Consider the following 26,278-nt stretch of genomic DNA (forward strand, 5'->3'; position numbering starts at 1 on the left):
TACAAAATCTGCTTAGTGGACAGTTTTCCCTTTCTCATTGCTGCCAGGAACTTCTTTACAGCTGGAATATAGAATTTAAAAATGAAAAATTGATTGACTGATTGCTAGATAGAGATAATCATACACACATATAAAAAATACATGCACACATATTTTTATTTATTTAACTTAGGATTTGATACTTAGCATATAAATCAGAAAAACCGAGTGCCTTAGAACTGTATTACATATTCCCTCCAAATCTTTAAAGAGCCAAACTCTAAAAAACACACATAAGAAATATTTAAGTCATAAAAAACACACACTCAAACTAATCACCTTCAGGAACCATGATCCAATAATATATTTAAAAGGTAAGATCTCTTTCATCAATGTACAAAACAAACAAACAACAACAACAAAAAATAACCCTAAATTTTGATTAAGACATGTGCCCTTAGGAAGAGCACTTACAGTTAGAAAGGTTTATCGGTAGCACTTTGAGGTAGCATATTTTGTAAAGTAACAGAAGTCACAGAGCTGCTCTGCACATAAGAAACAGGCCATCAGCCATAGCTCTTGGTAGACGAAAGTAAATTTGTCTGTACTCATTGCCAAAGTCAGCCTGAACACACTTCCTACTATCTGGCTGTGGCCATTCCTCCACTACACTTCATGCATTGTGGGTTGAGGAAAAGGTAAAGGTATTTTGATGTCTTTACTCTTGGTGTGGTTATGTCCCAAGCCAAGAACCAATCTCTTTTCACCACATGCAGTCCTTGCTGGCAGGAGAAGCATGCACCCAGTGGAAGGGACACAGGCCGTCGTGGCCCCTTTTTAAATTGGCTCTAACAGGTTAAGAGTGACGGACATTCATTTCTGAACATCCCCTCTATGAGAGGACCCTTAAAAGGCTCTCCCTTTTTTCTCCTCCAGAGTGCAATATTTTGGGGTATCATTAAGCTTTGTGCAGTTTTCTTAACAGGATGGTGAGCAGAAAAGCTTTAAAAAACTCTACACACAAACACAACAACAAAAAACCTGGATGCAGGAGCAACTCTAAAAACAGACTTCCTTTGTGCAAGTTGAAATGACTCAAGTTTACTGTTCAGGAAAATGGCCTGCTTCTTTCAAAAAAAATTTTTAAAGGTTAAATATTCAGCTCAGCTCTGCTTTTTAAACACAAATATATAGTCAAAACAGGTTAACGATTAAAGCTGCAAAAATGGTCCCAACAACCTCAGACCATGGTGTACGTCAAATTTTTGCCCAATTGTCACAGATTAAAGGGATGTCTAATCCCTAAAAGCCCTTTTGTCCCAAAGTCCTTCCTGCTGGAAAGCTGAACACTTCAAAGGAATCGATATGCAAATGAACAATCAGAGCACATGTCCAGGCAAAGAGGGGCATGAGATGGGCCTGAGTTGCCACTTAAAACTCGGTCATTCGGTATCACATAAAATCCTCAAAGGCTGCCCAGAACCAGAGCCCAAAGTATCACTGAACGTGTCAGCCACCCAAGTCAACTGCTGACCCAAAGTCAATGACACAACTGAGCATTACACTTCAAGTATCCAAGGTGCTACAAAGAGTCGGTCCTCGCAAGGACTCAGGCTGACTCTCAGAAGCTCTCATCCCACCCCACATCCCAGAATACAAGAAGTGAAGCACTCCTTATGGTCACTACAAAACACTGGGGTGGGAGGTGAGGAATGAGAGAACTGCTCTCTAAATATACCAGCCTAACAAATACAAATAAACTCCTTAACATTTTGTACAACTAGAAGGTGCATGAGCTGGTATACAAGCAATCACTTTAAACTTTCTTTTCTCCCCTTTCTGTATCAAACAGGAAAATGGTTCCGTTGGGTTAACAGTGTCATTTTAAAATGCCATAAATTAAATAAGTTAGTTCACATTTTTTTTCTCCCTCAGCACTTAAGTTACAGTTAGTCTCTAATGTGCTTTTGAAATTTGCTTTAACAGCTCCAGGTCTTTTCTGCGGACAGCTCCAATTCTGTGACAACCATATTCCTCCAGCTGCAAAGGTACGAACTGTTCCAGCAGCCCAAGGCCCTGTCCAGCAGGACTGGTAAACAGCTTAGTCCATGATGGTTTAGAGTTTCCACTGAATCCCAAAAATATGGTACTCCCTAAAAAAAAAAAAAAAAACACAGAAAAGTTCAATTTGTACATCTCCTAGTTCTAGGCAAGGTAATGTCAGAGGTGAGCAAAACAAAGACAGCTATAAAACAAAACACAAAAAAACTACACATCCTTACATCAGCAAATAAACCCTTACCACCCACCTCATGTCCTAAATAGCAAACCACATCCCAACACACTTCCTCTAACACAGTCTTGCTATTTAGAAATGATCTTCATGAGACTCACTCTAGCAAAACAAGCTCATGAATTGTCTGGTAGCTACCGTCCACTATAAAAAATAAAATAAAATTTAAAAAAAGCATATGTTGCTGAAATCATAAGAACTTCACAGAAGAATACAAACACAAACCTTTGTTATAAAGATGAGCTGGTTTGGCTAATCCCAGGGGTACTAATGAATTTGAAATATTCAACTGCTTTATTTCTCCTCTTGTGCTCAACAGGACAACAGACCTGTGTGTATAAGTTAGAAAAATGAGAGCAAATTTCAATAACTTAGCATGAGTTTATTGGGCTCTTTTATGAAGTATATACAGTAGAGCAGCGATTTTTAACTATTTTCATCTCACGATACACATCAACTAATTATTGAAATTCTCTGGCACACCAAAAAATATACTCATATTATATATATTTTTTTTGCCAATCTAACAAAAAAATAGGTATAATTTTGATTCATTCACACCAGACAATTACTGCTGTGTTGGCTATTGACATTTTATTTTTTATTTGACAAACTAAGGGAAAAGAAGTCAATGTCCCTGATTCAATGGTCAGGTATTGCATGCTTTAAAAAATCTTATGGCACACTTGTGTGCCACAAGTTGAAAATCACTGCAGTGAAGAACAGAAATACTAGATAAAAGCAAAACTCAAAACGAAACAAGAACACAGGTACGTTTTTATTTCTGCTATTACAAGTTCCCACCTCTCTGCCCCACCTAGACCTTATGTTAAGATGTCTCTAAATATAAGGGAAACAAGTTATTTTAGGTCAATTGATGTAATGGATGCTTGGGACACAGACCTTTTACAGAACAAACTATTTTAACAGAGAAAGTTAGTTTCATTTGTTTCAGGTGGTTTATTAATCTATTTATTAAATAAATGGATAACCACTGATTCTGAAAAGAAACAAAATAAAATCTACTCCCCATGGTTTACTTTAAATTTCCATCTTTATTATGCAGTATATCAATACAAATACTCAGACTTGTTTGTGGACTCTCTTCTGATTTCTCCTCTGCCATTCCACACCAGGTTAATCACTATGACTTCATGGTTTATTTTAATATCTGATAAAATAAGCCCCTTGTATTAGTAGAATTTGTTTAAAAATTGTATCTTTTAACTTTCCCCACATTTATTTTTTCAGATGAACTTCAGTGTCATTGATGAAATACAACAGAAAAGTAACCAATTGGGACACTAATGGAAATGAGTTAAATGTCTATTTAATTTAGGTAAAGTGACATTTTTATAATATTAACTTTTTCATCTAGAAACAGAAAAGACTCCTATTCAGGACTTCTATATGATTTAGTAAAGCATTTGTTTTCTTAATGTGCATCTCAACATTTCTTATTAAGATTCTTACATTTTACATTGGTGTGGGGTTTAGTTCAAGTCTTTCTAATAGTGGTGGTTACTAAATGCAGAGTCAGACCAGAGGTCCGACCACAGCAACCCTGCAGGAATGACCTTCAATGGGTCACACTGACTCCAGGTCCCGTGAGATCATTTATATGTCCTCCCACCCTCCCGCACCCCACACGTGCTGAAGTTTCCCTAGAAGTCACTGCCAGTGGCCCAATAACCTCCTGATACCGTGTTAAGATACAATGTACATACAGAATAGCATTCCTACGTACAAAGCACCTTAAATTTCTGCAAACTAAACATACTGTGTAACCAGCACCCAGATCAAGAAACAGCACACCACAAGTAGGTCAAACGCCTTCCTCATCCCCTTTCTAGAACAACCTAGTGACATTTTAATGAGTTGGTTGTAACTTATAAATCTATAGGGAGTCTTGCAGGACTACTGTGTTGTCCTCAGTATTTGTGCTACGATTTAGGTACTGGATTATTGTAGGTAAGAGTTAGTGCATGACTTTTTAAAATTAGGAAAAATCTTTAAATCCTTAAAGGAAACAGAGGCCTTGGAAAGGAATTCTGTACAAGTGTCTTAAACCCAAAAGAGCTATAAGTACACACTGAATATGACACTCAGATAATCCAATGACTTTACGGGACTTACTGAGGTGCGGTTCTGTAATGTGTAAAGAGCATAAGTGATTAGATCGACTAGGATAATTCAAAAGCTAGATGGGCCTTCAGTCCCAGGGAAGCCCGTGTTCTTCCCTTACTGGCTTCACTAAATGAAGGCTGGTGAATAAATCAACGTCTGCAGCAAAGCCAAGGGAGCAGAAAGGAGCCTGAATTTATATCCTTGCCTCCAGGCAAGGTCTGACCAGCTCAATTAAAAATAAAGGTTTCTCTCCTGTGCTCCCGTCTTCAGAAACCAAGAAAGAAAAATTATTCAGACTAGGGCTCTTAAAAGAAAGACCACACACCCATCTGCTTAAGAATCAATTTACTTTTTTTCTAGTCATTTCCAAGTGACCAAGGTGATGACTTCATATACCACAGTCACAGTACACTGCTGTCTGAGGTCCCATCAGTGGGACAGTGGGACAGATGGCTGGAAAGGTAAAACTGTCTAAAAGTTGCTTTAAAATGATAATGAGCCTTCTCGAAGGGAGCTGGATGCAATGTATTGATAGATAAACAATATAAAATATGGAGAGTAATATTCCAAAATATAGGGCTTTTCTTCTTGTGAGAACCTTCCTACCATCTCCAAACTCTTCTAACAAGCAAGCTCTCACTACGGATAAGCAGAGGTTTACAATGATAAGCAGCTTAGACCACACAGGCATCAATCTGAGATGAGGAAGGAATAAAAACCTTCCCAGAGTCCCAAATGCCCACAGATAAGGGCAGGTAAACAAACCAAAGCTCAGAGAGAACCGGGTGTCACCTTTAATGTGGCTTGTCCCTCTACAGAGCAACTTCAACCTACCTTGGAGGGATGCCCGTTTTTAAGTACTCTTCCAGGAGACTGACATCAGCAAGAGAGAAAAACTTCTTCTCAGTCAGCCTGAAGGGAACACTGCAGGCATCCACAATAAGGAGGAGGACACCCGCACTCTGGAAGGTAAAGTCGGTGCCGTTGACCTGGGAGGACAAAAACGTCTTCCATTGTCATCGCCATTTCAGTGCCTCCAGGATGACTCATCTTTCCAGCCCCATCCCTCTGTCTTCTAAACCCACACATCAAATGACATCCAGGAGTCAGATTCTACATTGCATTTACTCTTTCTCTGCCCGTATCTGAAACCACGCTGTGCCCTCCTAGACTTTGCTTTGACTGGACTTGGCTGACTGCGTACGATGCTCTGAGCACAGGCTGGCAGTCACACTCGGCTGAGCAGGGTGACTCTTCCTGTAGGTTCAGGGCCTTCACTCTTACACACATGCTCTTCCATCGGGGTCAAAGCTTTTCCACTCAGCAAACAGTTGACAGCCTCTATACTGTAGCTCAGCTCAACGGACTGTCACACTGACTCATAAAAAATATATACCCCCCCCCCCACACTGGGAGCATCAGAGGAGCCAGACTGCCCCTTCTTCACTTCATATATAGCTCTCCTTTGAAATCAAAGTGGAAAAATGGTAATTTTACAAGGTTTAAGCCACAAGTATATTACTATACTACAGAATTTCCAGTCGTCCTCTTTAAATTAATTGTTTGAGACCTTTTCAAGAAAAAGGAGCTCAAGACATATCCAAATATCATTAATTCCTCAGCCAGAAAGAAAGAAAAAAAACTTATTGGATTAAAAAATGATTCCAAAATTTGTAAAATTATAAACTATGCTAAAAGCTAACACAAGAGAAATCCTGTCACCCTTACCCGTGTCCTTGCTTGGGGAAATTACTTTTAAATATTATTCTTAATCATTACTAATGTCTCAGGAAGCAAAACAGTCTTTTAGCTGTGTTTAAATTGTTCTAATTCAGAAGATGATTCTGGAAATGCTTGAAGTGCAATTTTATATTTGGAAAGACTGGAAGTGATTCTCTTATTTTCAAAAGTCTGAGCACTTAAAATTGAAATACATTTGAGAAAAATATAAAATAATCTTCAGCACTCTCAAACTGTCCTCTTGAAAAGTACCTCCTCCCCCAAAATCTATTGCTTAAAGGAAACAAAACTTTCCTTAAAAACGAAATAAAGTAATGCCATGTCCTAGCAAAGATTCTTCGGGTAATGCATCTGGAAGAGTACTGGAGCTAAATGACCAAAAGAAGTGTCCTATGACTTTTCTAGGGTCCCAGGAACCTAATGTACAGCAACAGAATTAAGCAGTGTCTTTAGACCCTGGGGCATAGCCTGTATGAGAATTTTTGGGCAAAACATATCTTCTTTAATTATCTATTGAGAGTACCGCACAGGAAACAGAGCCAATAACATCATTGTTCAGTGACACATAATGACTAGATATATCATGGTGATCATATCATAAGGTTTATAAATGTAGAATCATTATGTTGTACACCTGAAACTAATATAATATTGTAAATCAACTTCATTGTAATTTAAATATTTTATCTAGTGATCTAATGGAGCAGAGGGCACTCAGCACTTGTATGGAGGGTACACAACAATATGAATGTATTTCATACCGCTGAACAGTATGTATATTTAAAAAGGTTAAGATGGTGAATTTTATGTTATAGATATTTTAACACAATAAGGAATTAAGAAAGAAACAAAGAATAAGACTTAATGTTTTCCACATTTTTGTAAACTTGTGACTATGTTGCCCATCACTTTAAAAAAAAACGAAGCTCCTAAAGAGACCCCGTGAGACTGGGCCCAGGCGCTGGCTGGAAATAGCTGGCTGGTTAGATATCTGCTCCCCAGAGAGCTCTTTATATAGTGGCTCTCAGGCCAACCTGATTTTGAATAGGCCATGTGCCAAGAGCTGGATACCACTGGCTAGCTTGCCTCTTAGCCCAAATTCTAATGTTGACACTGAGGCTCAGGCCTACACTTCCATTAACCTACTTAGGAAAGACAGCCGACACTTTACATCTCCACTTTCCTGATTTAAAAACACGGGAGCCAGACAACTTCAAACTAAAAGCCCCAGGAAAAAAACTGAAAACTCATTTCCCACATTTTGAACAAACAACTTGAAAGCACCTATTATGTTTCAAAAATCAAAGTTAAACACAGTTTTCTACATTTTTATTGCCTGTGGCAATTATTTTTTAACCAAAGATGCCTTTTCTCTTATAGAAATGAAATCTGGATCACCTGTAACACTGTCAACGAATGAAAAGTAATGTGAACAGTTTAACATCCACCTGAAAGTCATCCATAAACACACTCTACTGAGAAAAAAATTAATATATTTACCCCAAAACATAAAATGTTTAGGATGTTTAAATAACTCTGTTGTATCCCTTACCACCAATAAATAAAATGTGATTACAAACGAGTGATTGTTGCCAGAAGAAGCTGAAGCAGTGGACATGCTGGAAGGTACTTACAGAGATAACAGACCGGTCTCCGCGCTGAGTCTCCACCTTACCAGGTGACTGGAATTGCACAGGGAGGTAGCTTTTATGAGGGTCACTAGTAAATACCACCTAAACAGGAAAGAAGTGCTATAATTACGTCAACTGCATCTTCCTCCAAAAGGGTGCCTCAAAATAAACTCAATCACAAAGAACTAATGGCTTTTTTCCCACTCAACTTTTTATACCTATTTCATGTCCTGGAACTCTTGATACAGAGCCTTGAGAAGGGCATGTTCTTCATTTTCCGAAACAATCCCCGTTTCAAATAATTGTAATCTTGTTAATAAAATCAATTCTACAAATCACTAAATAAATGTGTTCTGTACTTACATCTTTGTAAACATTTTATGCAAATCTTTTTAAAGATCCTTTTCAGACCTGTTATTCTGAATTGGGACTCAGTCACTCCAGGACTGAGGGAAGAAGTATAAGATGACAAGTTTAAAAACCTTTAGTAGCCTTGTGCATCACCAGGTCTAAATTCCTCTGTCTGACATACAAAGTGTCACATAAGTCAAGCCACATTTGATATACAGGCTCCTATTTCCCACTGACCCATTGCATTCAACAGACAGTGCAGTTCCCTAATTTTCCTGACACTCTGCCTTTGCAGAAGCTATTTCATCCCCCAAGTGTCCTTCTTCTCCAAATCACTCCCAGTCTCTTAAGTCCCACCTTGTACCTCATTCCTAAAGGCTCTCTTCTCATTCAAAAGCACTATTAACTCTCCCACAATGCAGCACCTAAAGTATATGTCCTAATCAATATGAGCACCTTCATTGCAAGAGTAACTAATCTTCGGATACTAAGCATTCTGAATAAAGCTGGATGTTTCTTTGAAGTCTCAGGTTTGGGGTCAAACACTCATGTGACCCTTCCTACTTACTCCTAGTATACAAGGTCTGTCCGGAAAAGGTCCAGCCATTGTTAAAATAATGAGAACAGTTTGCGCAACATCGATGTAACCTGACAGCCAAGGAGAGTGGACTGGAATGTGTATGCATGAACAATGACGACTTCACTGTACTAGTCAGTGGGAGCGGTAGACACCATTGAGTGAGCATGTGTACTGTGTGGCCATCACATTCAAAATGAATGAGTGAGTAGAGTAGTGAATCTGCATCAAATTTTGCTTTAAGCTCAAACAGTCCTATGTGGAAACTATTTGGATGATTCAGAAAGCCGCAGCTATGGGCAACTGGTGATTGGCAGTTTCATCACGACAATGCACCTGCTTCTGCATCACATTTCGTGCAGAGATTTTTGGCAAAACGTCAAATCGCTCAGGTGACTGAGCCCCCCTACAGCACAGATTTGGTGCCCTGTGACTTCTGGCTTTTCCCCAAAATAAAATCACCTTTGAAAGGGAAGAGATTTCATACTCTTGATGAGATTCAGGAAAATACGACGGGGCAGCTGATAGTGATTGGGAGAACTGTACAAGGTCCCAAGGTGCCTACTTTGAAGAGGACTGAGGCGTCACTGTCCTATGTACAATGTCTCTTGTATCTTATATCTTCTTCAATAAATGTCTCCATTCTTCCCGTTACGTGGCTGGATACTTTCTGGACAGACCTCATACATGTTTGTTTTTGATATTCAACCCAAATTCTCCCTCAGATTTCCAAGTAAAAGAGATGTCCCCATATGCTTCAAATACTTTGCAACTGCACAAAGTCAGTAATCAATGCATTTTTTTAAATGAATTTGAATCAATGCTTCAAGCACAGAGAATAAAGAATGTAAAACATTAATGCATAGTCATTTCACAAGATAGGCCTAGAACATATCCGATGATGATTAAATTATTTTTATAACATTTATTATAATTATTATAAATTATATCAAGTCTTCTCAGTAATAAAGGACTTTCTCAACAAACTCAGCTAAAGATTTAGGCCAGAGCATTTACTTCCTCACAAAATCAATTAAAGATATCTCTTCAACTGTCAAGACGCTGCCTAGAACAGGAAAGGACTCATCAACTCCTCCAGGTATGTGACTTTTTGTTTCAATTGAACTGGATAATGGAGGTGGCACAGGGAAATGAGGCTGAAACTCTGATAGCGCGTTGCATGCTGATACTTATCATATACAACAGGAAGCATAAGCCCATCTTCCTCTCCCTCTCTATCCCACCAGTGGGGAGAAACAAATGAGGAAAATCAGAAATAAAGAACCTAAGCAGTGAAATAATTTTTGTTTTCTAAAATCACTTAGAATGAAAAGACTTAGAGGTTTCCTCCATATTAATAGGCAGTATGTGCTTCGGTGGCCATTCTTACTTTTAAAAAAATTGTCTAGCCCAATGAAATTCCAATGTGAACACACATCAGAAACCCAACAGGGCCTGTCAAAGCACACACTGCTTGCGTCCCACCCCCGGAATTTCCGGTTTAGTAGGACTAGAGCTGGGCCCAAGAATTACCAGGTGATGCTATTGCTGCTGCTGAGGGGACCACGCTTTGAGAACCATTTCCCTTAATCCATATTTGTTTTTATAAAGATTGAGTATTAATTAGGGCAGTATTAACTCTATACTTCTTTTGTACTTGGAATTGATCTGATTTCCTTTGGAACCCCATGCCTGATTTTAAGTCATATTTTGGATTTACTTTCATTATCATGTTTCTTCAAGATTCAAAAGAAGACAATCTAATTAAAAATATGTCAGGAGCCCTGGCTGGTGTGGCTCAGTGGACTGAGTGCCAGCCTGCAAACCAAGAGGGCGCTGGTATGATTCCCAGTCAGGGCACATGCCTGGGTTGTGGGCCAGGTCTCCTCCATGAGAGGTAACCACACATTGATGTTTCTCTCCCTCTCTTCTCTCTCCTTTCCCCTCTCTCTAAAAGTGAATAAATATTAAAAAAAAAAATATATATATATATATATATATATGTGTGTGTGTGTGTGTGTGTATACATATATGTCAGGAGAACCATTTCATGTCTAACCAAAGTCAGTTTGTACTTTTAATTACAAGTAAATATAATAGCATATGCTTCAAAATTAAGAGTGGTTTTCCACCTTCAAAAAAGAAAACAGTTTCCAAGAGTTGCATTTTCAGAAGAAATATTTCACACTGCCAATAAAACAAAGTATTTTTCTACATCACTGAGCTGTAAACCCAGAAACAATGCTATAACAGAATGACATCTGAGAAAGGAAAGATGACAAGCAATTAAGTCCACAGTCATCCAGAGTAAACTGACATATCGCAAAGGAAGGTATTTTTATTATAATTTGGACAAGTTTGCTTCTTATGAGCATCACATTCTAGAATGGGCCTAAATTCAGGAGAAACATGCAATATTTATAAACTGCCACCACAGCTGTTCCCCCAAAAATAAAATGAACCTACTACAAAGACCCCTTTGATTTTTTCTCTGGCCACAGTCCACATTTCATCCTTGTTTACCTGACGGGTCCCGCAGCCTTGACAGGGTTTTGTGAGCATGGCTGGCATCCGCCTGATTGCTGACGGCTTTCTGTAATACTGGGGATACGCTTTGGCCATGCAGTTACTGGTGTCTTTTGAGTCTGTTGCTGCCTGGATCCTGACTCTTTCACATCCCTGAGATGAACAGTAACTGTGGCCATCCCTGTGGCCTTGGGCTTTGAGATACAAAAACAGCAACCTGCACAAAACAGAAAGCAACCCATTGGGTGTTAGACTGATTCTCAAAAACTTACAAAAAAATTCCTCAAATTAATTCATGGCCGAAAGGATATTCTTCTAATAAGGTAAATTTTCCCTAGAAGAGAAATAAATTACAAAGCTAATAAAGTTGTTTCTCTTTCCTTTCTATCCTCCTACACTCCTAAAGAAAATAATATGATAACCTAATTTGGTTGCTGTAGAAGATATCAAAGCTGATTTATGGTTTCAATTTGTTCAACAGGTGATTTGAAAGGCTGGAATATGGCTTGGTTCAATTCCTTAGAAAGTTTTACACTTGTGTTGAATTTAGAATTTGGTAAACTACCATGGTTTATTCTTTCTTTCTTTCTTTCTTTTGGGGGGGTGCTTATAAATCATTTTAATTTAAAGCACAAAATTCAAATAAAAACAGCAACTGATTCATTTGGCTTAAGAGACTAAGAAATAGTTTGAAATCAATTCCTGTGATGTTTACTAAGCTCAAATGGGCCTGAGGTCCTTCTGTCTGTACTTTGGCCAAAATCAAATGAAATGAGCAGTCCCACGGACTCTGAATTATCCTTCTACTGCCAAGAGGAATGGAGAAGTAACTTCCAGGCAGCAGTCCAACATCTCTCGACAAACCTAGTCCTTCTAAAGCAAAGGAAGTCAAGATTGATCAGATGTGACTGATTACTGGAAATCAAGAATTCACATTTTAGTATAAGGTCAATGAACAGTGCAAAGTAGCAATTATGAGGTAAGAATCAGCCATTGTCCCAACATCCAGTAATTTTAACATACATACATAAGGAATGACATAAACCTGATTAGCATGGGCCTTTTGATATATAATTAAAATCATCAAAATGAATGGAATTAAAAAGAATTATAACCCCGAAGGACAAGGGATTCTAGAAATACCCATATGATGACACATTTCCCATCTTTTTACAGTTAAGCATTAATTTGTGATCACCAGACTGTCCTTACAAATTTGGTTGTCCTATTTGTTATTGTGAAAAATTAACTGAGAACATGTAAGTTCTGTCATGTATAGATTAAAAGTCCAAGTAGGTTAAGTCTAATTAGAAATTGAACATCAAAGACTACTATGATAAAAAGATTTAAGCTAATGACACTGGCTGAGTGGCCCTGGAGGGCAAATAAGTTGCATCTTATTCAAAGGCTAACCAGGCACTTGACTGAACCTCCAACCTTATTTCCCCAATCAAACTTGCCACCCTCACCCCAGTGGGAATGTTTGTGTTCCCCCAAACATGCCATGCCACATTCTTCCATGCCTCCATGCATTCATCCACACTGTTCTTGGGACAATTCACCCATCTCTTTTTCCATCTCCTCCTACTCATTCCTCAAGAGTCACTCTCTTGGGATGTCACTGGTTACCTTAGGCTGAACTTCTGGGTTGTGTCAAAAGGTATGCTGAATATCCCACCATAGGACTTTCAGCATTTAAACTTTTCACTCTCCAATTACCTGCTTTAAATGCCCACACCCTTCGATGGACTATGAACTCACAGAAGAAATGCATCTTATTTACATTAGCATCTTTACTCTGGTAACTAGGCAATGGCATATAGGTGGAATATCAGCTTAAGGAATGGCTAAGGAGCATGCTAGTGGCTGGAAGAGTACAGGAGATCGAGCCTACCATCACCCAAAGGCTGAGAGACTGTACTGGATAAGAGCAGACAAAGCCAACAGGACCCCAGGTGAACAGGATTAGAATTAAAAAGTGGAAAGACGCAGCCTAGAGAAAGTTGAAAGCAAACATGCCATGGTTACACAGTGATTTTTTTTTTAAACTCAAGGTCGACTTGAGAGATAGCTTTAGAGGAAAAAATAAAGAGCTTTCACTGAAATATGAATTATATCATATGTAAATAATCATCTAAAAGAGTTGTTATGGAAAAGAAATTAGTTTAAGTTTCAACTGGGCCTACTGGTTCTTTATTGACAAGGATAATTTTTCTCTCTAAATTGCTTTAATAGGTATACAGCAAACATCTTCACTCAATTCCCACTGCCAACTATAATTACGAGTCATTCTAATCCTCTAAGCCTCTAATAGTGATGAGCAGAGAATTACCCACATCAGCTGCTTGTCTACAGAGCCATCACATCATAGCCTATTCTTAGTTAGGCTGAAGAACTAGTAATTTCACCATTAAAGAAAAAAAAGCAATAATTCTCATCTACTAGTTACACTGAATTACCCTGTGCCAGAGTCAAAATAGAATTTCCTCTCAGACTGCTTCCTCTGCAATTCTTCCAGTGAATTCACAGGCTCATACTCTTCCATTTTGGATAATGAGCCATTATGCCGCTGTAAAAAGCCAAAAGTAATCTGAAAAACTGTACTTGATGGATAGCAGAGGCCAGCTCGAATCCAGTCATTCCTATCAAGGAGAGAAAATTAAAAAATGAATTCACATTTGAGCTTATATATTTTGTGCATTACAATACATATAAACATTAGCCATGATTTTTCTCCTCCTTAAATGTCTGCTGCGTATTGAGCCGCTAACAATGTCCTGCGCCGCGACGTGTGATGTACTAATGAATTATCCTCCTTTAAAAGTTACCCAAATTACTTCCATCAGTATATTTATAACAATCACATGGCTTACAAAAACTTTCTGGTTTCAACAGGACTTGCAGGAACTTGAGTAGAAGTTGGATAAGATGGACTTAGACTCTGCCAGCGGATAATAACATTACGTGAGATGGTTGGGCATTTACTAAGACGGATGAAACACTAGTGGCCTGACAGTGGACATGAATACCGAGTAAAATTTTCCCAAAGCATTTTTTTGTTTTTAATCCATGTTTATCTTTATTCCTACATTAGATACATAGCTAGTGGTACATTTTCAGAATATAAAGGTATGAGTATTTTTAAAGCTTTTGATACATGTGACCAACATACCATAGTGTTTTTTCCTACCTAAAATCCTTAGATATAAAATTAATACTTTTTAAAACCATTAAAACATTTCCCCTTTTTATCATTTCCTTTTGGCGAGGTATATCTTAATTGTGGTAAAATATGAATATAAAGTTTACCATTTTAGTCATTTTAACTCTACAGTTGTTCACTGGTATTAAGTATATTCACAAGGTTGTGCAACCATCACTATTTATTTCCATAAATTTAATCATTCTAAAGAAGTTTTAAGCAATATGTAACAAGGCCTTAAAATTGTTCACATAGGTTCCACCTACTACTCCCACTAAAGAATACTTAAAAATGCAGATCAAAATGTATTAAAAAAAATATGTTCTTGGCTTCACAGGTGAAGTTTACCAAACGTTCAAAGAAGAACTAATATCTATTCTTCTCAACTAGTCCAAAAAATTCAAGAAGAGGTAAGACTCCCAAACTCTGTTTACGAGGCCAGTATTATCCGAATCCCAAAACCCCATAAAGACACAACAATGAACGAAAACTACAGGCCAATATCACTGATGAACACAGGTGCTAAAATCCTCAACAAAATACTAGCAAACTGGATCCAGCAATACATTGAAAAGATCATACACCATGATCAAGTGGCATTTATTACAGGGATGCAAGGATCGTACAATAATCACAAACCAATAAATGTGATACATCACATAAACAAAATGAAACAAAAATCACATGATCATATCAATAGATGCAGAAAAGGCATTTGAAAAAATCCAGCACCCATTTATGATAAAAACATTCAGCAAAGTGGGAAGCGAAGGAGCATACCTCAACATAATAAAGGCAAAAACTAAAAGTGTTTCCCTTAAGATCAGGAACAAGACAAGGGTGTCTGTCCATTTTTACCACTCTTATTCAGTATAGTACTGGAAGTCCTAGCCACAGCGATCAGACAAGAAGAAATAAAAGACATCCAAATTGGAAAGAAGGAAGTGAAAGTGTCATTATTTACAGATGACATGACAGTGTACATAGAAAACCCTATATAGTCGCCACCAAAAAAAACTACTCAACCTAGTAAGTGAATTTGGCAAAATGGCAGGATACAAAATCAGTATTCAGAAATTGATGACATTTTTGTACAGCAACAATGAACTATCAAAAAGGGAAACTAAGAAAAAATCCCATTTACTGTGGCAACAAAAATAAATAAATCACCTAGGAATAAGTCTAATCACGAAAATAAAAGACATGTACTCAGAAAACTATAGAACACTGAAGAAAGAAATTGAGGAAGCTACAAATAAATAGAGGCAAATAACCCTGTCCATGAATTGTTAAGAATTAACACCATTAAAATGTCCATACTACCCAAAGCAATCTATAGATTCATCACTATTCCTATTAAAATACCAATGGCATATTTCACAAATCTAAATCAAATATTTCAAAAATGTATACAGACCCAAAAAGACCCTGAATAGCCACAGCAATCTTGAGAAAGAAGACCAAAGTTGGAGGGATCACAATACCTGATAGCAAAATATACTACAAAGCCAATGTAATCAAAACAGTCTGGTACTAGCATAAGAACAGACACACAGGTCAATGGAACAGAATAGAGAATCCAGAAATAAACCCATGTCTTTATGGCTAATTAATATTTGACAAAGGGGTCATGAGCATACAATGGAGTGAAAATAGCCTCTTCAACAAATGGTGTTGGGAGAACTGGACAGGGACATGCAAAAAAAAGAAACTAGACCATCAACTTACACCATACACCAGAATAAACTCAAAATGGATAAAAGACTTAAATATGAGTAGTGACACCATAAAAGTCCTAGCAGAAAATATAGGCAGTAAAATTTCAGATATCCCATGTAGCAATATTTTTGCCAATAAATCTCCTAGAGCAAGATTATAAAGGAAAAAATAAACAGGTGGGACTACATCAAATTAAAAAGCTTCTGCATGGCTAAAGAAACCATCATCAAAATGAAAAGGTAACTCACCATAGGGGAAACATATTTGCCAAGGGTTTGATCTCCAAAATATATAAAGAGCTCATATGACTCAACACCAGGACAACAAACAAACCAATTAAAAAATGGGCAAAGGACCTGAATAGACACCTCACCAAGAAGGACATACAGATGGTCCACAGACATGTGAAAAAATGCTCAACATCACAGCCATTGGAGAGATGTAAATTAAAATCACAATGAGATATCACTTCACACTTGTCAGAATGGCCATCATTAATAAATTAAAAAACAACAAGCACAGGTGAGGATGTGGAGAAAAGGGATCCCTAGTGCACCATTGGTGGGAATGCAGACTGGTGCAGCCACTGTGGAAAACAGTATGGAATTTCCTCAAAAAATTAAAAATGGACCTGCCTTTTGATGCAGCTACTCCACTCCTGGGAATATACCCTAAGAATCCCAAAGTACTAATTTAAAAGAACTTATGTACCTCTATGTTCATAGCAGTGCTATTTACAATAACCAAGTGCTGGAAACAGCCTAAGTACCCATCAGTAAATGAATGAACTAAAAAACTGTGATACATTTACGCAGTGGAATACTATGCAGCACAAAGAAAGAAGAAGGAATTCCTACCCTCTGGGACAGAGTGGATGGAACTGGAGAGTATTATGCTAAGTGAAATAAGCCAGTCAGTGAAAGACAAATACCATATAATTTCACTTATAACAGGAATCTAATGAGCAATATAAACTGAGAACAAAACAGAACTGGTGACATGGAAACAGGGAACAGACTGACAGCTGCCAGAGGAAAGGGCGGAGGAGGGGACTGGTGGAAGAAGGGGAAGGGATTAGTCAAAAGACATGTATGAATGACCCATGGACATGGACAGTTGAGAAGGGATGGACCATGGGACCAGGGAGTGGGTGGATGGAGGAGGGCAAAGGAGGAAAAATTGTGACGACTCTAACAGAATAAAAACTTTTTAAAATTTTAGCTATGGTATATTTATAATAGCAAAGGGAAGGGTGGGCAGGAGGAAAACAACCTAAATGTTAATGGGGGAAGCGTGTAGTTAAATAAATTTTGATATATCTATAATGCTCAGAAAACATCTGAGGGTGGAGAAAGAGAACACTAGGAATATTTATAATGCCTCACTCTGTCTAGGGGAATTATAGGTTATTTAAATTTACTTTATGTTTTTCTGTATTTTCCTATATTTTGTTTAATGAATAAGTACAGCTTTTATAACTTTTAAAGTGTTATTTTCAGAAGTGGCACTATGACAAAATCTATGACCTCTTCATAATTATATTAAATTTGGAAAAATAAGATTGTCCATCTCTTCCTCTTGCCTCAGCCCATGATGTAATTTTTTATAAACTTTCAGCTAATTAAACAAGGAAAGTCTGACTGAACTTCAAGCCCATGTGGATTTTCGAAACTTCTAGCTTCAGCCTTTTTTCCACTCTATAACGTTTTTACTTGGTATTTGTTCAAAAGTTATGCATGACACTGACAGAACCCTACATACCATTTGGTTGTAATATCTCACCTAAAATTCATAACCTGCCAGATAAAAGTTGTTGGATTAGCGATCACTGATATTTCTCATCATTCCTCTCCAACCTCATTTGTATCTTTCATAGACTGCTCTGCAGCTCACTGATGGGAGTGATAATATCAGGTTGGCTTTTAGAAACCTAATCCTGGACACAATGTGGACTAAAGCCTGGAGGTGGGAAGACCAAGTAGGACCCAGACAAATGGTGATGATGGTCTAAACGCAGCCACAAGCAGTGGGGGTGGAAAGAAATGGAGTGACTGGAACAGCATTGAAGATACAGGACTAACAGCGTTTGGTCACGTCACTGATGAGAGGGCGAGAAAAAGGAAAAGAGAAGAATGAGTCCTGGGGCTTTTGGCTTGATTGACTCAGCAGGTGGAGGTGCGACTCTCCAGCAAGGACATAGAGAAGCAGCAACAAGTGTCAGAGGGAAACAGTATTGGTTCTGTGGAGAGCTTGGGGCAGAGACCTCACATCTCAGAACAAGAGCATCCACCATGATGTTCACGGATTCTTGGAAGTGACCTACTTATAACTGACTTCCTAAACGTCCTATGTCCACCTCTTATCTGAGCAGTTTCATAGTCCCCTGGGCTAACCACCACACATATCTAGACTGATTTAACTCTGCCTTTCAAGAGCACCCTCCTTCCTTTCTAGTTCCACCTCCTGTCACTTCCCCTGACACACCCTACGCTCTGATTGCACTGCACCCATCAGTCCCTGAACAGAATTAGCCCTTCCCCAGCTCTGTTGCCTTTGTAACAAGACAGATCACTTAGTACCACTTCTCAGCGGCAGCCTGGTCCAACTCCCTTAGGCAGGATTAGTTGCTTTATCCTTTGTCCATTGAAAAAAAGTTGTGTTGGTTTATTGATTTTCTTGAGTTTTTTTCTACCTGTATATTGTGAGCTCCTAGAGGGCAAGTATATTTCCCACTCAACATTTTCTGGCACACAGTAAACACTTAATTAAATTAATGTAAAAACAGAGCCTTTGGCTGTAAGTGATATTATTTGGCCGACAGCTGAGAAATCAAGAAGGAACAGAAAGATGCTTTCAGGCAGGAGTGGTACATACCTGGCATTCATGCCAGAACCCTTCCACCTCCTACCCATGGCAGACATTACTAATCAGTCACACCACTCTCTTCTGTCAAATCTAAACTTAGCCTCAAAATAAAAAAAAATCTTTTTATCTTCTAGGTAACCAACTGCCCAGTTGGGACACCACATAAAGCTTCTTCTCATCCCAACTAATGGGAATTAAAAGTACTCCACAGACTATATTAAAACCTATTGGTAAATGGTTTTCTGTACACAATACCTTGACCACAGAGAAAGAGAAATGCTTTTAAAATGAAAGGATTCAGCTCTGCCTGGTATGGCTCAGTGGCTTGAGTGCCAGCCTGGGATCCAAGGGGTCACCAGTTCAATTCCCAGTCAGGGCACAGGTCAGGTTGTGGGCCAGATCCCAGTTGGGGGTGCAAGAGAGGCAACCACATGTTAATGTTTCTCTTCCTCTCTTTCTCCCTCCTTTTCCCCTCTCTAAAACTAAATGAATAAAATCTAAAAAAAAAAAAAAGGATTCAATTTGTGTAATCTCTTAATCACATTGACATAAAACATACATTCCTTCCCATAAGAGGAATAAAGCACATGAAACTAGAATTCTTACTTGCTACAGAAGAGATGTGTGATCATTTTTCTCCACTAAATTCCTATTTGTTCAACTATCTGAAATAACAGTAATAGAAACATACTTGTTGAAATTTATGAGGTATAGAAACACAGTCTTTGGTGCCGGCCCATTCCAGTGGATGGTGTAGCCCTTCTCCAGCATGATCACAGGCTGGTACTGTGGAAAGGCAGCCTTCTGGTTAATGCCCCGAAGCACCATCGGGTGGGATGGATACTCATCTCGTGTGATGGTCATAGTCAGATTCTGAGTGCTCCATGTCTGCACATAGACCTTCAAAAAGTAAATTAAGAATTAAGGGGATGAGCATGAAAATTTAAAGACCTAAAAACATTTGCAGAACAAATCCAAGTGTCTCTACTTTCAAAAGAAAGATTCTGTGATCTGTGCCAGACTAAATGAGTAGTAGCCAACTTCAGCGTAAGCCACACTTACAATGAAGCCTGCTTAAATTGAAATGGTAAAAACAGACCGTGCGCTCTGCTAGCCAAGACCGTCATCAACTCTTCCACCACGACAGGCCAGCTTATTCATCAGAATATAAAACCTCTGTGGCTTATGCAGTCTGTCAAAGAAATCCCTCAACTGAAGAATATACATGTAAGAAATTAGTAAATTAAGGTGAAAACTGATACCCTCTACTCAAATCTGAGAGACTTTCCTCTAAAACAAGAGAGGAAAAATGTAAATATCTTAGTTTTGGCTTTCAATTTTTCCATGACCTACAACAGCCCAAGAAGTCATTTTTTCACTCCTTAAAAAAAACAAGGGGGGGTTATAAAGCACTCTGCAAAAACTGGAAAAACATATTAAACTGAGACATATTTGAAAGTCCTGAATTTAATTCAGTGGCATTTGAGCCCCTTGCTGTGCCAAAACAAAGCTTTCCCCGAATGCACCCTCCAAATAACCAATCTCAGAGCAATTTTCTGAAACAAATGAGTATCCTGTAACAGATTTCCCCAGAAGTATTAAAACATTTGCAAAATATTGTACTTAAGCCACAATACTTCTATTTTTCTCTTTCCATCATTTCTACAGTTTTGTCCATAACTAATTCCTCAATTACACATCCTTTGAGACAGAAAACCTTCTTAACTCTCATTCATGTCTGACTCCTTCAATATAATACTCTTCCCGACTGACACGACTTACTAAAGATTTAAAATGAAGAGACAGAAATATGTATTTTGAGACTGTCTTCATGCAAATATATATTTAATATATACTTGAATATATTGTGTATATTATTTAAATAATTTATATTATAATTAAATATGCTTATTTTATAATTAGTTTATATATAATAGGTCATATAAATGTAGGTTACATATTATATGCATGTGTATGTATGTACAAATACATATATATGTAAATAACATATATATACACATACACACATACACACACACACACACACACACATATATATATTAAAAAAATGCTGTCTTCCAAATCCAAGAGGATTTAAAGTAGCACATGTAACCTTAATTCTCATTATGTTACCATCTTTCTTCCTGAGCACTTTTAGCCCCTGGGTCATCAAAGAGCAGATATTCCATTTGTATTTACAAATAGCTTCATAACATTTGCTCTGCCTTGAGATCCTACTGCTTCTATCTTTTACCTAAAAATATATAGTATTATCCATTAGCTCAGTAACAACAACACACAGCTGCAGAGCTGAGCACGCAGCCCAAATTCCAAACTCTCAAAAGAAAATTTCTAACTTGTGACCCTACCATTCCCAGAGCCTCCGGGGAAATATCTTCATCTTGAAATAAAAATAGAATTACTACCTAGTTTGTAAGATAGAAGGATCAGGTTCACAGTCTCAAAAACATTAGGAAACAAAGAGTTTATAGACCCATTGATAAAAATTTTAAACTATTAAGTTCTCATTAGTGAACACACACCATTTAAAGATAGATACAAAAACGCACCTTTGAATACACATAAATAGCAATATTTTTAACTAAAACTGCAGCTACAATAGGACTAAAAACTTAGTTTTATTTTAACTCTAGAATTTCTATCACTTATTAGGTATTGATGAGTCAACTTACATTTAGGAGGTGATTATGATTAAGAATAAAATAAATGTGAATGAGAAACCCCACAACAAAGAAGCTAATATTACATTAAAATAAACCACAAACTCTCTCTAGTCTTTATCCCTATTGAGTGTTTTGTCTTGTCTGTAGATAAAAGTCTTTTTAAATCTTTATTTTTTAACTTAAGAATCATAGCATTCTTTAGCAGTCATGATCCAAAAGTCAGAAGAGCAATAAAGAATTCTCCTCCAAGAAGCTTCCACTATAGAAGGCTTCAGTGGTTAAAAGCAAGAAGAGGCTCAAGAAGTTGAAATGCAGAAGCCCATGAACACACCCTTGAGAGACAAAGTCACCAGAGTTCAGGGAACGGGCTTCACCACAGGCTTGCCCTTCCCCAAGAACCCTCCTTAAAAATAAGAGCATTTAGCAGTAAACCAACAAGGAAGGCTTCTTTACTGCCTTTGGGACTATCAGAGACCAATTTGCCTCAGAAGGTCCCTCGCTGTTGCCCTAATTCTCCGGTCCATGCTCTAATTCTTCTTTACCTCTATCTTTTTTCTTCCTTGATGTCTATTATTAAATCCTACCATTTAATTGTTTAATATATGAAAATAAAACGTTGCTTCCTTCAACATTCTGGGCACTGGTACCCCCATTTGTAACTTCTTCATCCATCCAAATATCGCTGTTGAAATCATTGCAACTTAAGAGCTCTGCTCCTCAAATAATACTAATTGCAGCAAGCACTTCACTATGTGCCAGGTCATGGGCTAAATGCTTTACATATAGTCATGCAGCCCATCTTCACAAAAGCTTCCTATGAGAAGAACTAGTATTATCCTCATTGTGTATAGTCACAGAGAAGTTCATTAACTTGCTCAACTCATATTTAAGGAAATAATAAAGCCAAGACTGAAATCCAGGAAGTCTGACTCAAGCATCTGTGCTTTTAACTTACTGTCTTCCAAATTAGTCTATCCTCTTCCACTGGGCATCCAGTTAATAAATGCATACTAGCTTAATGCTTCCAAAGAGGTGTTTCCCAATCTACACCATCCCATTCATATTTTCATATTAATAGATTGTATATAATATAATACAAAGAATTTCCTTGGATTCTTCCTTGTCCACTCATTTCTGATTCCCAGCTCTGTCTCTGGGAACACCTCACTTTCCATGTGATACTGACATTCTGCCCCAAAAGTCAGATTCCCATATTTAGTAGAGATGAGGTCCCTGAAAGCAAACAATAAAGCTCCTTCTCAGGCAGCAGAGCTAGAGCATGGTAAAACTCTGGCCTAAGACTCAGGATATATGGGCTCTCACCCCAACTACACCCCAACCATGTTTAACCAAGGGCAAATCAACTCGTCTCTCCTGGACTCACATTTCCACATGTTAAATTGGTTTAGAGTTGGGAGCTTGAAACACAACTCTTGAGTCCATGGTTCCTACTGAATTCTTTCTTTTTTTTCTAAAGAAAATCAGGCTTTGGAAAGTATCAATCATGCTGAAGGGCTGAAGAGCACTCCTCCCAGAAGCAGTGATGTCAGGAGCTGGTAAAGAACCAGGCATCCTAATGCAGTGGCCTACCTGGGCATAGCTCCCACTACACACCACTGCATTCCACCTGGTAACATTTACACAGCTAGGATGGCGGATCAGGTAGTTGTCAATTCTTCCCACATAAGCGTCCTTGTATCCTGTCACAGAGCCATCAATGTCATGGAATATGGAGTTCTTATCACCATCCAGCTCACAATCTTCAAACCAGGGGCCAGGCTTGCCAAAGAAGACGTTCAGAGAGACCTGATAGCAGTGAGAAACAAGAACATCTCAAAATGAGGGCTCCCACTGTCAGTCAGCATCCCCTGCAAGGATCCTTTTGCACATCCATGCCAACTCCTTTGAGATTAAAACCATTCTGAGTCACAGTTCATAGCTGTCAACTAAGGCACCCATTTGACCAAAGTTTCCCATTAAATATCACATGGTTGGGTGAAAAATTTCCAAAGCCTTGTGGAGTTCAATTAGCAAAGGTTACACATCATTTTTGGTGGTTTCGCTTTCTTCTAGTTCAAAACTATTACCTGCTCTCCAGGCAAAATTAAACTGTAGTAAGAGAAATTATAACAGTTGTGGAAAGGGGAATTAAGCAGTCATACATATTTGTTAAAAATTATAAACTTCACACTTTAGATCTGTGCATTTCCTCGTACACAAATTATACCTCAATTAAATAAAAATACAAGTTCTAACTTCCAAACAAATCATTTTATTTCTCTCCCAGTGCTTTAGTTACTTGTTCTTACCACCAAAAAATAAGTATTGTTCCAAATTAAAACATAGTGTAAGTATTGCCTTAGTGTGAATAATGAAGTATTTATTTAGTACAGGGCCTGATACATCATAAGCATTTAACAAATGTTGCTATTAAAATTCCATGAAGTTCCTTTCCTACTAGCTTTAGCTTCCACGGTCATACTCACAGAAATTCTACACAGAGCACAGCATATAATGATGTTCAGCATTTCCCCAATGACAAGCAGAAGGGACAGGGACCAAGCACAGGTCACCTTCTGCCAGAAGCTGGTAAAGCCCTTCAATAAAACAATTCATTTCACACCACTTGGCATTCCTCTTCTTTCCCAACCTTTTAGCCTATCCACAGAAGAACAGACCGCACACAAGTAAAATTCCATGTAGATTCCAAATCTATTCATGGATCATTATACTGAATTTCCCAAAATCATGTCCTCTTGTTCTTATGAAACTCTACAATCTCTACCCCCACATTATCACTTTATTTTCCAAGTTATTACCTAAATGTTAAAAAACACCCCAGGTGGCATGGGGCTTCTATTCTCACCTCAAACTCCATGGGACAGAGTGAATGAAATTATGAGTTTCATTGCATTGCATATATCTCTCCCCCCAGGCATAAAGACTTGGTATGAATCCTTTGTTTCTGTTTTTGTCTTTGGGAGTGTGCTGGTCCTCCTTCACCCACCACAGTCACCATGCAGGACCCATAAAAACATACTTACATGTGGACCAAACTTCACAAGGGAGATGTTATTTCTGGGGGTTATCTGCCAGGTATTCTTCATGAGGAAGCCAATAGCACTGGTGTATCTATCTACAGTTGGCACATATTTTTTGAATGTGCACTTGGTGAGATGAATGGGCCCATCATAAATCTGAAAGCCTCTAATTGGGAAGGTCCTGTTGGAATACAAGGTTTTGTTCAATGCACATAGGCCACCCCCTAAATAGCACTTCACTTACATATCAGTTTTATACATACTGTTGAATATTCTGGGTACACAAAACACAACTCTAGAATACACTGGTAACCAAGACAAGATACCTAATCAACTGAAATATACACTGTAGTAGGAAAGGCAAATAAATAGGAAAACAAAGGATAATTACAGATAACTACTATGGAGACAGTTAAAACACAGCACTACATTAGGATGGGTAGGACAGATGCTATTTCAAACAGAATGGAAGCCTCTCTGAAGAGGCGACTTTTGCTTCTTCAAATCAACCACTTAAGACCTTTTATCTGGCAATTCATATACTTTAGTTTTGGTTTCAAAATCTCTAACATGAGAACAAAAGATGAATCTGTGCTTAAACAGAGAGAGCCTCCTTTCAAGACACTAAATGATAGAAATAAGGTAAAACGATATACTCTAAAGTACAAAAGTGTAATACCTGAAGGCTTACTATGGCTAGGTAGATTTAGAAATTAGTTATATTCATTTCCCTCCTTTCTGTTCAAAGACAAACTCTTTTAATCATATATTATTAACCAGAATTAATGTACAAACCCATAATATTCTGTAACCCTTAGGTTTCTCCCCCATTAAATTCTCTAATGGCTTTACAGATGACTTCTGTAGCAACTCATTAGTTTACAACTTGGCAGTGTTTTACAATATATGCTAGAAGAGAAATATCAAATTTCCTGGCTAAAAAAATCTATGCATCTTCATGTATGTCGTCTAAGGATATATCCCAAAATGGTTCTCTTTCACAGAAAAGATTGTACAGTCACAGTAAAATGAAACTGGATCAACTGACCAATAAGGAATGTTTTTGGAAAATCCTCCCTAGCAAGGAAGCAACAGTGTTTTGAAAAAAAACTGGAGGCTAATGAAAAATAAAAAGAACAAAATTGAATTGGCTGCCATCATTCTGCAGCCCATAACCAGGACAGTTACTTCTTCTTTAATCTACAGTTTACAAGAGGCAGCTATAGCCTAAATGCGAAAAGCATGGAAATGTGAAACTTAACAGTTTAAATCCCACCTCAGCTACTTTTATTAAGTTATTTATAAAGTGGGATGATGACAATACCCACCTCATTGGGCTCTGTGTGGATTAAGTGAGTAACAAAGTATTGAGAACAGGGCTGGACACATTATAAGGATTTAATAAATGTTAGCTATTAAAATTCCACCGAAGTTCCTTTCCTACTGGCTTCTATAGTCTTACAAGAGTTCTATGCAGAACGTAGCATATAATGATGTTCAATATTTCCCCAATGACAAGCACATGGAACAGGGGCCAAGCATA

General features: G+C 37.9%; 1 protein-coding gene across 1 annotated transcript in view; it reads right to left on the bottom strand.

Moving 5' to 3' along the window:
• Nucleotides 1–298: 298 nt before the first annotated feature.
• The window catches only part of CEMIP2 (cell migration inducing hyaluronidase 2), a 77,124-nt gene continuing 51,144 nt past the window's right edge, over nucleotides 299–26,278 (bottom strand). The window contains exons 16-24 of the mRNA XM_090274171.1: nucleotides 24,739–24,916; nucleotides 23,285–23,500; nucleotides 19,702–19,910; nucleotides 13,684–13,866; nucleotides 11,222–11,441; nucleotides 7,774–7,872; nucleotides 5,234–5,388; nucleotides 2,498–2,601; nucleotides 299–2,132 (exon numbers count right to left, since the gene is read on the bottom strand). Coding sequence (XP_090130297.1) covers nucleotides 1,936–2,132; nucleotides 2,498–2,601; nucleotides 5,234–5,388; nucleotides 7,774–7,872; nucleotides 11,222–11,441; nucleotides 13,684–13,866; nucleotides 19,702–19,910; nucleotides 23,285–23,500; nucleotides 24,739–24,916 — 1,561 coding nt within the window. The 3' untranslated portion in view covers nucleotides 299–1,935. The remainder of the gene's footprint in view (nucleotides 2,133–2,497; nucleotides 2,602–5,233; nucleotides 5,389–7,773; nucleotides 7,873–11,221; nucleotides 11,442–13,683; nucleotides 13,867–19,701; nucleotides 19,911–23,284; nucleotides 23,501–24,738; nucleotides 24,917–26,278) is intronic.

This window comes from Furipterus horrens, unplaced genomic scaffold (genome assembly GCF_987537825.1).
Source record: "Furipterus horrens unplaced genomic scaffold, mFurHor1.1.pri manual_scaffold_4, whole genome shotgun sequence".
Classification (NCBI taxonomy): domain Eukaryota; kingdom Metazoa; phylum Chordata; class Mammalia; order Chiroptera; family Furipteridae; genus Furipterus; species Furipterus horrens.